General features: G+C 53.8%; 1 protein-coding gene across 5 annotated transcripts in view; it reads right to left on the bottom strand.

Moving 5' to 3' along the window:
* The window catches only part of OSBP2 (oxysterol binding protein 2), a 182,451-nt gene that overhangs the window by 6,225 nt on the left and 160,369 nt on the right, over positions 1-15,857 (bottom strand). For all 5 annotated transcript variants that reach the window (XM_039225794.1, XM_039225800.1, XM_039225811.1 and 2 more), the window contains 9 exons: positions 11,465-11,657; positions 10,719-10,836; positions 8,480-8,531; positions 8,092-8,238; positions 6,825-7,070; positions 3,949-4,069; positions 3,559-3,662; positions 3,387-3,482; positions 3,123-3,307 (listed from right to left, as the gene is read on the bottom strand). In XM_039225794.1, coding sequence (XP_039081725.1) covers positions 3,123-3,307; positions 3,387-3,482; positions 3,559-3,662; positions 3,949-4,069; positions 6,825-7,070; positions 8,092-8,238; positions 8,480-8,531; positions 10,719-10,836; positions 11,465-11,657 — 1,262 coding nt within the window. The remainder of the gene's footprint in view (positions 1-3,122; positions 3,308-3,386; positions 3,483-3,558; positions 3,663-3,948; positions 4,070-6,824; positions 7,071-8,091; positions 8,239-8,479; positions 8,532-10,718; positions 10,837-11,464; positions 11,658-15,857) is intronic.

Here is a 15,857-nt window from a genome sequence, read left to right as displayed (position 1 = left end):
AGTCGGATGCTTAACCAACTGAGCCACCCAGGCGCCCTCAGGTGCCCCTTTTTAAAATTAAAAAAAAAAAATTTTTAATGAGACTTGTTAATGTGATGAATTAATCTGTAGATTTTCTAATATAAATAAACATTAAAAAATAATATTTATTTCTATACTCTCTCTTGATCAGTCTTGCCAGTAGTTTTCTGTCAGTTGTCTCCCCCCCCTTCCCCCCAAGAATCAACTTTTGGCTTTTTAAAATTCTCTATTTTTTTCTATTTTCTTAATCTCTGCTCTTATTTTAAAAGTCTGTTTTCTTGTTTCTTTGGGTTTTTATGTTGAACTTTTTAAAATTTTTTAAATCAGAAACTCAAAAAAAAGAAACAGTCTCAAAATTAATGAGCTTATGTGCCTGTTTAAGGCAATCCATTGCCTTTGTTACATCCAGCCAGTTTTGATATCTTTTCATTCTCAATTATAGGTAATTTAGAATTTCCACTCTAATTTATTATTTAACCCATGCATTATTTAGCAGCTTAACAAGTTTTTCCAAACATGTGAAGACTTCTTCCAAACACTGTAGGGGCTTTTTGTCACCTTGCTCATAACTTCTGACTTACTGTCTTATCATAGATGTGGTCTCTACCCACATCTATGAAATTGTTGAGTCCTTTTCAACTCTCCCCAAACCCTGTCATGTCAACATTATCTACATCTTAAGTTCTGGATTATTATGGGAATATTTTCTCTTTTTCTTTGGCCTTAGTAATTCTTAAAAAAACAACAACAACAAAACCATAGCTTTTACTTCATCTGTCTGTTGCAGCAACTTCTGGAATTTTCTCTTCCCCTTTAAAAGTACTATGTTTAATACCGTTTTCATTGTGGGTTTTGTGTGGCAAACCTTCTGAGGCTATTTGCCTGATGCCTTTTGTTGTTGTTGTTGTTGTTGTTGTTATGTCCTCATATTTAAACGGTAGCTTGGCTAGTTAAAAATCCTAACCTTTTAATTTTGTCATCTTCATTACCTTGAAAATATTACTCGAAACACTGGTTATTGAAAGATCTGATGTAAGGGTGCCTGGGTGGCTCAGGTTGGACTGAGCTAAAGCGTCTGACTGAGCTAAAGCATCTGACTTTAGCTCAGGTCATGATCTCACAGTTCGTGGGTTCAAGCCCTGCATCGGGCTCTGTGCTGACAGCTCAAAGCCTGGAGCCTGCTTTGGATTCTCTGTCTCCCTCTCTGCCCCTCCCCTGCTCATGCTCTGTCTCTCTCAAAAACATTAAAAAAATTTTTTTAACAAAGATCTGATGTCAATCTGATTCTTAATCCTTGACTGTAATCTTCTTGTACTCCTCTCTGGAAGCTGTAAGAATTTTCTCCTTGGTATTCTTTTTTTTTTTTTTTTTTAATTTTTTAAAATGTTTTATTTATTTCTAGGAGAGAGAGAGAGAGAGAGAGAGAGAGAGAGCGTGAGCAGGGGAGGGTCAGAGAGAGAGGGAGTCACAGACTCTGAAACAGGCTCCAGGCTCTGAGCTGGCAGTCAGCACAGAGCCCAACGCAGGGCTCGAACCCACGAACCGCGAGATCATGACCTAAGTGAAACTTGGACGCTTAACCGACTAAGCCACCCAGGCGCCCCTCTCCTTGGTTTTCTTAAATTTCACTATGGTGCAGTCAAGGTGAAATTTTTTCTTTATCTCTTGTCTCTTGAATTCTACCTACCTTCAACCCAAGGTCTCCCATCTCTTTGCTTTTATTCTGGGAAACTTATCTCCAATATTTAACTATTTCTCTTTCTCTTCCATTTTTCTTTCATTCTTTTCCTTCTGGGATTTCAATTAAACTTTATTTTAGTGGTTATCATAGGAATTACAATATGCATACTTCACACAACTTACAATATGCGTAACAAGAAGTTAATGTGCATCTTGCCCTCCTTCTTGGCTTAGCACAAAGGTGTTTGAGAAGTTTCCTCCCATTTATCCCTCTTCTTACTTATGTGATCACACAGTTGTATTTTTTTGTTTAGATTCCAAACAAGACTTTGCTGTTATTTACTATTGACTTAGGTTCACATAGTTTTTGTTCTTCATTCGTACATCTCGGATCTTCTCTCCAGGATCATTTTCCTTCTGCAGGAGGTATATCTTTTAATACAGTCCTGCTGGTAGCAAAAGGAGTTTCAGTCATAGTCTGAAAACACCTATTTCAATTTCATTTTGTAGAGGTGTTCTCACTCGGTGTATGATTCTAGGGCGGCGGGGAGTCTTTCTGGACATGGAAGATGTCATTTGACTGTCTTCAAGCTTCCACTGTTGCCGAGGAGGACAGAGCTTTCTGTCTGCCCCTCCTCAGAAAGCAATACATGTCTTCTTCAAATCTGGCTGTTTAATATTTCCTCTTTGATTGAGTGTCACAGTTCCACTGTGTGGATTTGGTGTGGAAAATTCTCTGCTGTTTGCTCTTCAGGTATGATTTCTTTCCTTCCGGACTCTAACCATAAGGATGCCAGACCCTGCTTTCCAATGTGACAGGCACACAGCTGCCAGGGGATCTTCCTGACACTCAGAGCTCTTACGGGCTCCCTGGGCTGCCTGAGATGCTGCTCCAGGGACTCATCCTGGGTCACGAGGTGGTAAGCTGTCTCCCTGTTAGCTTCTGGTCTTTTCCGGGTTTTGTCTGTCTGAAGCATTTATTTCTTCTGACCTGGGTTCAGCTGATTAAGCCTCCCCAGTGGAATTCTCAAATTCAGTTACTTAATTTTTCCTTTGTAGAGTTTCTCTTTTGTGCTCTTTGTAATCTGCTATGCTGCTTTTTATGGTTTTCTGTTTCTTGTATTTATTTTCACATTTGGTTTTCATTCCTTGGACTGGGGGGACTCTGTCCTTATCAGTCTGCTTAAAGTCTCTGCAGAGGACTCACTACCACCCAAGACCGTCACGCTTACTTACAGTTGGGTGTCTGGCTCCTACCCTGGGATGCCACCCTGGGATGCGTGATACGGTCTCTGCCTCCATGTGGACAGAATCCTCCCGACCACAGTGCCTGCTGCTCACTTCTTGTCTGGCCAGGCAGGGTCCCCTGCCTCCCTCTCCCCTCTGCCCCTGCTCTTCACCAGCCCCGCAGCCCCACTCACGGGAGCGGGTACTTCTTCCACAGCAGCTTGGCCGGCAGTGTCTGGTACACTGTCTTCTGCTTCCCATCCGAGCTGGGGCTGCTGGGGCTGCTTTGCACGATCTTGGCGCACTCCATCTGTTCATCCCATGAGCCTGACAGCACGTAGTGGGCTTTGCCTTGGCTGTCACTCACCACTCCTGTCACCTGTGGACATTGGCAGACCGGCATAGGCATGTGCCCCCCCTCCAGGCTCCCTAGGACTCTGAGACATAGCCTTGCTTACCTTCCGGGCAACCTCTTTGGAGAAGTAGCTGTAGGGCAAGAACTTCAGCTGGCACCGGTCCTTGGTCTTATGGTTCACAATCTCAATGTCCCCTGTCTGGTGGGGGAGGGAGGGTAGTGGTCAACAGCCCACCTCCAGGCCACACGCCCCCTCCCTGAGGGTACCCCCTGACCTGGTCAATCCAGAGTTTGCCCACGATGATGTTATGCACAGTTGAGGTGCTCTTCCTCCAGACGTAGTGATTTCCACTGGCCTGGAATTCTAAGTGGATGGCACCTGGAGGCCAGATATAGGGTCGGAGGTCATGGCTTATCCTGCTAGGCCCCAGCCAGCCTGCCTGCCCACAGTCCCAGGGTCCTGACAAGTGGAAGCAGTATTCATGTAGATTAGGGACAGGACATAGGCCAGGGAGGCATCCAGGAAGCCTGGGGAGGTGGGGGGCAGACTTGCAGAGAGACTAATGTCACTCCTAGAGGCCCCAAGATGGCTTCTGGGCTGGCAAAACCCTCCCCCTTATCCAGAATGTCTTTCTGTCCTGGGAGAGCACAAGGCTCTAGCTCACCTAGCGGCATGATGGAGAGGTATTTTCCCCGGAACTTGCTGGAGATGGTGATCTCCTGCCAGAGGCTCCAGCCATGCTTGGAGAACACGTAGTGTGCAGCTGATGGTGGGTGGTGGCTCACCTGAGACCAGACCCACAGGACATGAGTGTCTGCTGGACACAGGCACAGGCCTGCCCCCAAACCAGCCATCAGGGACAGCCTGCCCTGTGCTCGGCATGAACGGCTCTATGGCCCTGGGAGCAGGACTGGCTGCTTCTCTAGGGGCCACAGACCCATAGCAACCCCCGGGAAGGATGGTGCTCTGAGTGGAAAAGCAAGGGTGTGGCAGCGGGACCAGCCTGGGTGGCTGTCCTGGCCTTGCTGTGATCAAGAGAAGAGGGCTGAGGCATCTCTGTGCTGGACTTGGGCTATGAAATGGGGTGATGACAAAGCCTGGCCTCAGGGATGCACCTGTGACAGGCTGTGCTAAGGGCTGAGAAGTGAAGTGTGATGCTCTACTGAAGGCTTCTGTGCCCACTCTCTAGTTAGCCTCCCCACTCGCCTGCAAAGGGGAGCATCTACTATGCCTTGTTACACGGGAGGCCCAGGCTGAGGGGCAGAGTTGGAGCCTGCCTCCCTCCTGGCCAGCAGGCTCCAGCGCTGGAGTCCACATTGGTGTCCTGCCCCGGCCTGGACGGCAGTGCAGCAGGCTGTGCACATCCACACAGGGGCCCCCAGTGCCTCCACCTCCCTCTCACAGACACCAGGGTGCCCCTGATGGCTGTCCCACCTGTCAGGGCACCACCATCAACTCCCCCTTATTTTTTTTCCCTCATTTCTCTGGCTCCTTTGGTCGCAGGGTGCTTGGGCTCAGCCTCTCCCCAGCCTCCTCCCTCCCTAGGGCAGCTGGTCACTGTATCATGGCCTCAGGCTCCTGCCCAGGCCTCGCAGCCCGGCTCCCCACTGGACACCTCCACTCAGGTGGCTGTTTGGACTGACCAGAGCTCCTAACGTGCCCGCCTGCATCTCTCATTATCTCCTGCCACCGTGAGTGGCACCTCACTTCCTTTCTAGTCTCTAAAGCACAGGCTGAACCTGTCAACCACTCCTTGTCGCCTCTGGCCAGGGCCCCACATGCCCTAGAGCCCACCCACTGGCAAACTCAGGGACCTGATTCCCAAGGGGCTGGCCCTGGAGCTCTGTGTCATAGCTTCCTGCTCAGGCCAATGATCTAGTATTTGTTTGTTTTATGTTTATTTTTGAGAAAGTGAGACAAGGACAGAGCATGAGTGGGGGAGGGGCAGAGAGAGAGGGAGACACAGAATTTGAAGCAGGCTCCGGGCTCTGAGCTGTCAGCACAGAGCCCAACACGGGGCTCCAACTCACCAACCATGAGATCATGACCTGAGTTGAAGTTGGTCACTTAACCAACTGAGCCACCCAGGAGCCCCAGATGATCTAGTTTTAACAGCTTCTCATACCAAATGCTTCAGAGTCCTCCCTGGCCTTCTTTCTTGTGTTCCTCCCCTAATCCTTAGCAAATCCTGGCTGTTCTTTCTTTAAAATATATCTAGAATCCACCCCTCCCCCTCACCAGGCCACAGTGGGGGGTGCAAAGCCTATGAGGGCTTCACTCTCTGCTGCACCCAGGGTGGGGGGCATAAAACAAGTCAGGTGTTGTGATTCCTCCACCTGCAAAGCGGAGTGGAACCAGAGGACTCTGGCTGCCCGCCACCTTCCTCTCTGACCTGTGTGCCTTTCTCCCTCTGTGCCTCAGCTGGATTTCTAGAGGAGCCAGAACCATCTGACATACACAGCCCTGTCCCTCACTGCCCCCCTCATGAGAACAGGCGCCCCATCTGCTCACTTCTCAGCTGCCTATATAGCACCTGGTGCATTGTGGGCACTTGGTCAACTCTACTGAATGAAGAAACGCGTTCACTCAGAAATTCAGGCCAAGAACACTGGGGTCATCCTTGCCACCTTCCCTTCCTCCTGTGCCCTGTCTCCCCACACCCAAAGCATAAGCAAATCCCCAGACTCTGCTTTCTAAGCATACCTGTGCTCTGCCCTCCCCCTCCCCTCTGGTGTGGCCACCACAACTACCTCCTGTGGGGCTACACTGCAGCCAGAGTGCGCATTTTAAACTAGCTACCAGACTGCAATCTCTGCTTTCTGAGCTCAACCCCAGACCCAGAACAGTGCCTGGCACACCACTGACGTTCTGCAGCCCCACCAGGGAAGCTCTATCTTGGGTGCCTTCACACAGCACCTGCCTGGGTTCTCCCAGCACCCAGGGAGGCGCCAACAGAACCACCCCTCTTCAGAAAGGGGTGCCAAAGGCTGAGACCCCACTGCTGAGGCTCCCAGGCTGCAGGGCCCGGTTTTGGCTCTGCTCCATGGGGATAATACACATCTCTGTGGGCAAGGCATGGAGAAGGGATGGAAGCAAGCTGACCTCGCCTCCCTCCCCAGACAGGACCCCTGGACCCCAGAAGCTCCTCACACCCCAGGCCTGCACCATCACTGACCAGGGTCCCCACAGGGCACAGGCTCCTCTTTGCCTGCCCCCTTCCCCGCTCTAACCCACCAGGACTCCCTGAGAGCACCCTGCACATGTCCCTCGAGGGCTCCTGCATGGCTCCTGGCCGGGAGAGGCACCCTCCCTTTCCCGGCACACCGGCCCTGACTGTCCTCACCAAACTGTCTCTGGGAGGCCTGCTGGGATGGCATGCTCTCGGACCTGCGCCTGCTGCAGGAAGCCCCGCTGCTGCCTGGACCTTGGCCTGGCCCCATGGGGCAGCGGCACGTCAAGGTCAGAGGCCAGTCCTGTTTGTCTCGCCCTACCCCCCAGGCCTGGCAGGAGCAGCTCAGGCAGATCATGAGTGGGCCCCACCTGCTCACAGAGGGAGCGCAGGCCCATGTCATCGAGGCGGTCCAGCTCGAAGGTCTCCCCCAGCATGGGGTTGAAGGGCTTGGCGATGCGGTGCACCGTAGTGGAGTAGGAGGACACGGAGAAGGCGGCCACCAGGCACATCTGCTCCACCGAGCTGGTGCAGTGCACCGCCTTGTCCAGCAGGTGGTGGTACTCCAGGTCCTCTGTCAGCCGCTGGAGCATGGACAGGGGCTCGTTAAAGTTGACCTGCAGGTGGGCAGGCAAGCAGGCGGTTAGGCCGCTGCTACCAGCACAGACCTAGGGTGGGCACAGCACCCTTGCCTTCCTCAGATGTTCGCAGACTGCTGCTCAGATGGCCCCTTCACCATGAGGTTCCTCTGACAACGCTATCTACAGCCGTGGCTCCATGCACTCACCTCCCCAGCGCCTCCTGCCTCAGTTTCCTCCACAGCCTCACCACTTTCTGACCTGCTGTACCTTATACCCTTTCATGACGGTTACCATCACTTTCCCATCCTAGCATGTAAATGCCATAAAGGCCAGGATTTCTCACTTGTTCAGCATTGAGTCATAGAATCAGGTAGTGAGTGAGTGAATGAATAAACGAACAGATTGTGGGTTTTCCCCCTTATTCTGAGCTATTATGCAAGTTTTCTGTGGATGGCCCCCCACCTTGGCCTCAGACAAGGCAGAGTCACTCACCATTGTGCTGCTGGGCTAGGACCCTGGATCAGCCATTGGGCAGGGTCTGCCCCTGTTCTCTCCTTTCGTCCTCCCAGACACTGTTATGTGGGCACTCTTATTCTCCCCACTTTGCAGATGTGGACACAGAGGCTGGAGATGTGAAGGGGTTTGTCCCGGGGCACACAGTGAAACCAAGTCTGGCCCAGAGCCCCCAAACTCTTCCTCCTGGAGATGCCATCACAGCCTGGTGGCATGAGGATGCTAGCCCTGCCCTCAGCCTGCTCTGTGACCTTGCTGGGGTGGGCACCAGGGGCAGCCCCCACCATGGGGGAGGGGAGGTTTACCTGTTCAAACACAAGGTCCAATCCTGCCACCCCCCCATCTATGAGGTCGGGACAGCCAGGACATCGTGAGGCCCTGTCAGGTGCAGAGGCACTCTGGGGCTCCTTGGCTCCTTCCCTCAGAGCTTGAGACCTTGGCTCTTGGGGGTGATTTTGCACTTCACACAGGCCATTACTTCCCATGCACGCACAGAAAAGAGCCCACCAGGACCCACTGAAGCTGCCCTGCCCCAGTCCCCTACCGGCATGGGGATCTTGGAGAGCTCCCGGCCGATGCAGTTCTTCATGATGCTCCAGAGATTAAGGCTGTAGTTGGGTTTGTCAGGGATGCGGTCACGTCTCTTGACTTTGGGGGGGCTCTTGGGCACAAGTGAGGCGCCATCTAGCACCTGCCAGAGAGGCAGAATGTGCCTGTCAGTGGAGGCCAGCGTGTCCCTTCAGCCCTCCAGCCTTGGCCCTCACCTCTACCCAGTACAGAGGGAGGACCGAACTGGCCATGGTTGGCTCAGGGCCAGGCTGGCTCTACCTGAACCAGGGGGAAGGCAACCAGGGCACTGAGCCCACAGGGACCCTGAGCCCAAACTGCCAGCCTGCCCTCCAGCCACCCTTGGGGTCCCCCCTCTCACTCACATTGTCTGATGAGGTCCAGTCCACGGAGCCTGTGGTCCCACCCTCAGCTTTTCTGCAGGGAACACAAAAGGGGGGGCAAGTTATTTATAAAACCTGAGGCTTCCTGGGGATGTGGCCATCTTCTATGCAGACGCTTCTGTGAGGTGCCAGGGACAGCCCATCCCAAGGCTGCTTCTCCAAAGGGGCATCTCCAGTTTGGGACATTCAGCTGGGCTGGGGGGCCCTGGGCAGCGATATGGAGGGGCTCCCACCCACTAATGCCCTGTGGGAGCAGCCACTCAAGCAAAGTCCCCTGAGGTCCCTGCACACAACCCCCTCCTGGGACTGGCTGACCCAGGACCCAGATGACACTGGGGATGGCCATCTCCCTTGGCTGAGCCTCCTAGGGCTCTGTAGGCCTCTCTGTCACATGCAGACCCCACTGTGTCCTCACTCTCTGCTGGTCTGACTCCCACACTAGACTGAGGTTCCAGAAGGCAGGACATGGCTCAGATGCATCCCTGTGTCTGTGAATGTTTATGGTGAGATGGTTGGTCAGAGCAGCAGGGGGTGCCATGGTCAAGATGCCCAGGCTCCAAGGGAACTGCAAGGAAGGGTGACCTGGGCCAACTGGGGCAGGGGACAGGCACTTGGCAGTCAGGGCCTCAGGGAATGGGAAGGATTCAGTAGGTCACTGGGGGAAGGGGAAGGGCACCAAGGATCAGGGGCCACCTTGACAGAGGACCTGCATGATGCCCACAGTAGGTGCACCACCAGGGAAGGGGCTGGTTTGGGCCTCGGGGCCGTGTCGGGAACTTCAGGAGCCAATGAAGAGTGTTGAGTACAGGGGTCATCTGCTTGAGGCTGTTGGCTGAGGTGTGGCAGGTGGCCAGGATGGGGGCACAAAGGAGGAGGCTGAGCCCAGGCCCCTGGGGACTGCAGGTATGAGGGGAGGTGACCCAGAGAGATCCAAGAAGTTGAATTGTGGGTAATAAAGTGAAAGGAAATTCAGAATGGCCAAGCCAAGCTAATTTTGAGAGCAATATAAGCAAATTTTAAAATACTATTGGGAAATGGAATGTTGATAGACCAGAGACTCTGGGAGGGGTTAGAAAGATCCGAACAGCCCTCTCTCTGGAAGAAACCAGGACAAGAACATGGTGACACATGTTGGTCCACAGATGCAAAAAAAGGAGCAGCCAGGGGTTTTTACCGGCCTTCATGATCCCTGGACTAGGCTTCAGGGAGTCTATCCATGGAAGGCAGCGTGGGACGTGATGGGCAGCAGAACAGATTCGGGGAGTAAGGCCACTGGGAAGCCTGTGCTTCCTCAACCACAAGGGGCTGAGTGTCCTGCCTGAGGGCAACCTGTGAGCAAGCCCGGAAAGCTCTGTGAGTCTGATATGCCCCATGGGGGAAGGTGGCAGTGGGCAGCACAGGCTGCGGTCAGTTAGGTCACTGTTCCAGGACTTGGAACAGCAGCTCCTCCCCAGGTGGGGGCAGACACCGGTTGGGCCCATTGGCCACCTCTCTGGCCCTCAATGTCGCCAATACTCACCAGCCCTTCTATTGTTAGGGCCTGAAGCAATGTGATGAGAATAAAAGATCCTAGTGAGGGAACTCCGAATTAGAGATAAATCCATGTTCAAGCCCTAGGGTGCTCCCTGGCTGCCCACCCATGTTTCTGCTTGTCCTACACCAGAATGATTCCACCCATGGGCACTTCCTGAGGATCCTAGAGTCTGACAACAACGTCCCAGTTACTACTGTGCTTTAATGGGTATTCAGAAACATCCTGAAGAGCAGGTTTTTATGAAAAAATGAAACCAAGGCTTGGAAATAGGAAAAAAAAAGGTTGGGGGGGACTTTCTGCATCTCTCGTCTATTCTGGAATGCTGATGTACTGGAGGGAGTGGTTGGGACTGTGTGTAGCTCCTGAGGCAAGAATGAGCAGCTGCTGCCTTCCAGGCCCCAGCCCTTAGGTCACGGACCCAACCCCCACCTCCTCTGGCTGGAACTGGATCCAGCCACGGCCCTGTTCTCCGGCTCCACTTAAAATTAAACCCTGATTCAAACACTATTTGGACATTTTGGATCAAAGGAAAAACAGAACAAATCTAACCAAAATATAATCTGGAGCGAGGCTTGAAAGAAAGCCCCAAGAACAAAGAACAGGTAGAGGGTAAGAAGAACAAGGCGGGGAAGGCTAACCCTGCGAGAGGCTCCTTCCAGGGGCAGCAGCCCTGCCTGGAGAACCCACCTGTCCTCCTTGGCCTCGGTGATCACAGTGATGAAGGATGTAGAGTCTTCCATGGCGTCGAAGTACTCGGTATCTTCATCTTCCTCACTGTCCTCTCCTTTGGGAGTTAAGAGGCTTCCTAGAGACACATGCAAAACCACCACCTCATTTTGCAACTCTGAAAACTCCCTTGCCTGAAGAAGTCCAGAGCCCAAAGGATACTCCCCACTTTGGACCCTACTCCTTGGCCCCCCTGCTTGGCCCCCTCCCCACTCCAGTCACCTGGTCCCCATTAACCTAGCTGTGGCTTCCCTCCCTCCCCTTCCTGGAATGAGCTTCCTTCTTGGTGCTCTGGCTCGGAGGCCTCCCTACTTCTGGAAGCCTCCCCTGATCTCTCAACATGCCAGTCAGTCTGTCTAGGGTGAAGCTTCCCTTTGACGGACCCCCTTCCTGGGGTCCCTGTCAACCCCAGGCCAAGCCCAGGACAGCCCTGCCACAGAGGGCCAGTTGGGCTCACTGGACTCTTCTTATGAGAACTAGAACCTGAATACAGGGAAATAACTGCCCTTTGAGGGTGGCTGTGGGACATACAAAGCCACACAGGCACATCCAAATGTGGGCACATCAATGGCTATGTGTCTTGGGGGCCTGTATAAGCAGAGCCAGCTGGCAGAGAGAGGCGTAGACAAAGCACCAGTTGGATAGACAGAGGCTAAGTAGCCCAGAGCAAGGGACCTAGCCAGGCTGGGTGGCCCTCACCCACTCACCTTCACTGAAGCTCTTGGTGGGGTTGGTGGCCCGGCCGGGGGCACTGCAGAAGGCCCGTTCGAGACTATTGTGCTGCTTGGCTAGCTGCTCAATGGTCTCCTCCAGGTGGATGCGCTGTTCTTGCTCATACTGTAGCGCACGCTGCCATTTCCGGCTGTGTATCTCTGCTAGTTCCAAGAAGTCCCTGCAGGCCTTGGGAGGGAGGAGTGACAGTGAGGACAGGGCCCAGGGCAGCGGGCCTGTCTGCCCCTTCACCCCACCTGCCCCCACACTCCACCCGCCAGCTGTGGGCCAGTGAGGAAGGCCCTGGGGTACTCTCACCCCTCCTCCTCCCTTAGTCTGGGTGCTCAAAATCACCTTTGCTGCCTCCTTTAGGTGCCATGGGGACATGGGGACCCTGCTTTCTCAGAGCCAGCCTGGGGACTGGCATCCGCCATGGCCAGCGTCCCATAGTCAGGATGCCATCTGAGAATACCAAACCCCGGTGTGGCTGGCGGATGCTGCCGCACCAGCAGCAGTGGGGGATGCTGGGTTTCTGTACGGTTGGGGCCCAAGTTCAGCTGCTGCATCCTCACTGTGTGCTGGACCTGAGGTCTGTTATGACCTCTGTCCCCACTAGGCCCAAGACCTGTGGTGTTCAGGAAAGTCCCTGCCTTTGGCACAGAAGGAAGGAAACCCACATTCCACTGGACTTCTTTTAGAGAGGTAAAGGGTCTTGTCTGGCAGAGGAGCTGAAACTGGACATTTCCCCAAGGTGGCCTCAAAGTTTGTACCACATAACTCTGCTTTTAAGTAAGTTTCCCTCTTCAAACTTGTGGCCTACATTGACATCTAGATTCTTTTCAGCTTCTGAGGTCCATAGGTGGTTCCACCACACTCTTATGAAGCAGGGGTTGGTCATTCTTCCCCTGTCATTCCAGTGAAGAGGAGGGCCCTGGGCTCAGTTGTCCCTGGAGGGCAGTGAGGTCCAAGCCAATAGCCTCTGGATTTGCCCCTTCTGGACTCCTTCAATGCAGTAGGAAGAAACATATATCTTCAGCCCAACCCGTGCTGCTGGTCTCTGGCTGCCACTCCCCAGCTCTCCCTTCCCACTCCTGCTGCACCAGCCGCGGAGCTCCACACGCCTTATATGCTGTCTGACCCCGAGGGTTGGAGTTGCGCTTTTCCGGAGGGAGAGAGGCACATAGCCCCTCATCTGTGACATAGGGACAATGCGGCACTATCTTGAGGGCGGTTGGGAGGAATCACAGAGGTCCTGAGCAGCACCTGGCCAAGCAGCACTCCATAGACACTCCCTTGGGGACACCACAGGCATTGGCACCTGCCTACTGGCTACTTGGTTGCTCAGACTTCTCTCACGTCTCCCCTAGGAAAGGCTCCTGTGCCAGCTCAGTCAGGTCCCCCCAAACACTCCTACCCCCACCCCCCAATCTCACGTTCGCAAAGTAGCTTCTCTAGTGACTGTGCCAGTTTCTCTTGGGCTTGCAGAACCCCCAAACTCCTCAGTGGCTCCACACATTTGCTGGGTGAGTGAACACCCTCCTGAGGGGTGGATGTCGGGCCTCTCAGGAGAGCCGAGAGGGACAGTGCCTCACCAGAGGGGGCAAGCTCCTGCAGGGAAAGGCTCAGCCTGGGACCAAGAGGCCTGGATGCCCAGCAGGCCCCAGCAGGCATATCACTCCTCAAGCCCACCCCCTTGTGCCTTCCCACCTCTCTCATTTCCCCTCCCCGCACTCATGCAGAGTGGGCTGGGCCAGGCTTCCTCCCTGAAACCCCTTCACCTCCACACGCGATCCTAAAGATGTGATGGAGGCCCAAGGGAACCAGCAAAATATAGTGAAAAAGGCTTGTTATCAGGAGTGGGAAGGCCTGGGTTCCTGCACAAGCCACTCTGTCTCTCTGAGCCTGTGTCCTGTGACACAGAACAGTAATATCAAATGGACCCTGTGCTTGCAGTTTCCCTGCCCGGCTCAGCCCAGCAAAATCCTTGAGGTAGGAGGAGTAGGATCATTCCCAGTTGACAAATAAGGAAACTGAGGTTCAATTTCCAGCAGCTGCCATGCAAGGCTCGGGGGAGGAGGTGTATTTGCTCTATTTCAGATTCAGGGGCTTCCCCACCCTCTCCAGAAGGTTCCCGCTTGGCCATACCTAAGCCACTGTAACCTGCTTCTCCAGAAGGAACACGGATTTATACTGGCAGGGTGGGGCAGGAGTTAAATCCTTATGAATTTAACAGGCTCTGGAGACGGGAGAGGCCGCACCCAGGGCAGCTGCAGGTCCGGGGCTATTTTGAGTTTGCAAATTATGGATCTATGAGGCTCCTCCCTGGTGTGGAGTTGCATTCATGGTCTATCATGCAATTTGGGGGTGAGGCCACGACTGATTCTGCCACTCCCTGCCTGTGACTTGGAGCCAAGCCTTCACCACCCAGGTCCCTACAATGGCTTCGGGCCTTGTCCCCGGTCTCTGCTCCTTCCTCACCACTACAGGCCTCAGGGTGGGGACCTGACAGCCATGTGGCCATTCCAAAAGCCAAAGTAGAAGGCACCTCTTTGCTGGCTCTGCACCAGTGGGTATAGGAAGCAGAGGTGGAGGGTGGGGGACAGAGTACCCCTCTGGAATCCTGAGAAATGGGTTGGTAGAGACTCCCCTCCACCCCGTTCCAAAGATGGTGAAACTGAGGCTCTGAGGTCACACAGCAGGAGACAGTAGACCGAGACCCAGAAGCCATGTCCTCACCCCCAGACTTCAGTCCATCCTGAGCCGCTGCTCCCTTGCGACCCCTGTCCCACATCCTCCTTGCCTCCCCATAGCCCTAAGCTCAGCCATGGTGCCCAGTCAAGTTAGTCTCTGTTCCTGCCACTTGTTCACTGACCCCTAACACTGCAGGGGTGCCAGCTGACTCTGCCGTTGGCCCGAGCAGCTTGCCAGGCCCCACTGAACCAGGTGCCCTGTGTATGTCAGAAGGAGGCCCAGTGCTGCTGGAAGAGCACCCTCATTTCCCTGGGTGGGCACAGGTGCGGGGCACAGCACTCCAGGAAAGCCTCTTGCCAGGTCCCTGAGACTGAGGCCCAGGGAGAGGGGGCTGCCCAAGGGACGGGCAGGATGGGCCCCAGAGCCGTGCATCCCCCATAGAGCCAGGCCTGCCTGTCTTGGGGTGAGGGTGCAGAGGCCTAGGCTGTGCTATGCACACAACCTTTTTATGGGCAAGACACACAATAGGTGCCTCATAGTTTTCTGGGTTCTTCTCGATCCGTGGGTACTCTGCCTGGTGGCATGTTGCCTGCCCCCCCCAAGACTAGCCTGGCAGCGGCACCATACCCCTCACCTCCACCCTTGCCCTCTGCCAGCACTGCTCCTTCAAACCTGCCGCTGTCACTCTCCAGCATCCCTCTACAGTTCCTGTCCTCATCTCTCTGTCACTGGGTTTTAACTCTAATAGGTGCTTTGATATCATGTAGCTCATGGCATTTAAAATAAGACTGGTAAAAGAGCCACAAACAACAGTATAAAACAGCCGCCAGAGGTCATGGTAACTACCTCTCACAAATCCATGTCAGAGGACTTTGGTGGCCTTTGGGCTTTCTGGCTACAGAAGCAAAGGGGGAAAGATGATCATAGTGTGGGGATGATTGGGATCCCTATCTCCCACCCCTGATGTTCTGAGGTTTATGAGCTCTAAATACTTTAGAGCTTTTCTTCCAAAGGCAAATGGAATATTTGGTGTATTTTGTGGAATAGCTGACATCCTCTTACAGACCTGGCCTCAAATCCTCTCCAGCCTCATCTCCCGGGGCCCCATCCTTCCCCACACAACTCACATGTGGCCCACCAGGAGTGCATCATCCTTGTCTCTGGCTCAATCCCAAGCACACCTGCTTATTTCTGATGTCAGCCCTACCCCCTGAATCCCACACATCTACTGAAGGTCAGGGCTGTCAGGGACATTCTTGCAAGCACTGAGGTAGCTGTTTTAATAGCATGACGAGGGAAGGAACGTAGTCTCAGGGAGGCCAAGGCACTAGCCCAAGGCCACAAAGCAGTGAGTGTAGGACCGGAGTCCAAGTTCCCATGGACCCCATCTGCAGGTCTTCCAGGGTATGGAAGCAGCACTATCACCATCTTGTAAAGTTGGATATTTATTAATGCCTCGGTGCCCCTTGAGGGATTTTGTAGCCTTCCTGGAGTGGAGCTGGGCTCCTGGAGATGCTCACTAACAAGGATGTCAGGGAATAACTCTGTTCAAGCAACAAGACTCAGCCCCGGCTCCACGACGCCTGCCTCCCAGCACCCATCCTGGCAGCTGGGGACACTGCCCACATGGCCAGGGCTGCTGGCTGATACCCTGGCTGTGTGTGACCTCCACCTTGCCACCACAGGACCAAGGGCGTG

This window comes from Hyaena hyaena, unplaced genomic scaffold, assembly GCF_003009895.1.
Source record: "Hyaena hyaena isolate Hyena2069 unplaced genomic scaffold, ASM300989v1 scaffold_19, whole genome shotgun sequence".
Lineage (NCBI taxonomy): Eukaryota > Metazoa > Chordata > Mammalia > Carnivora > Hyaenidae > Hyaena > Hyaena hyaena.
This window is presented reverse-complemented; position numbering and strand designations above follow the sequence as displayed.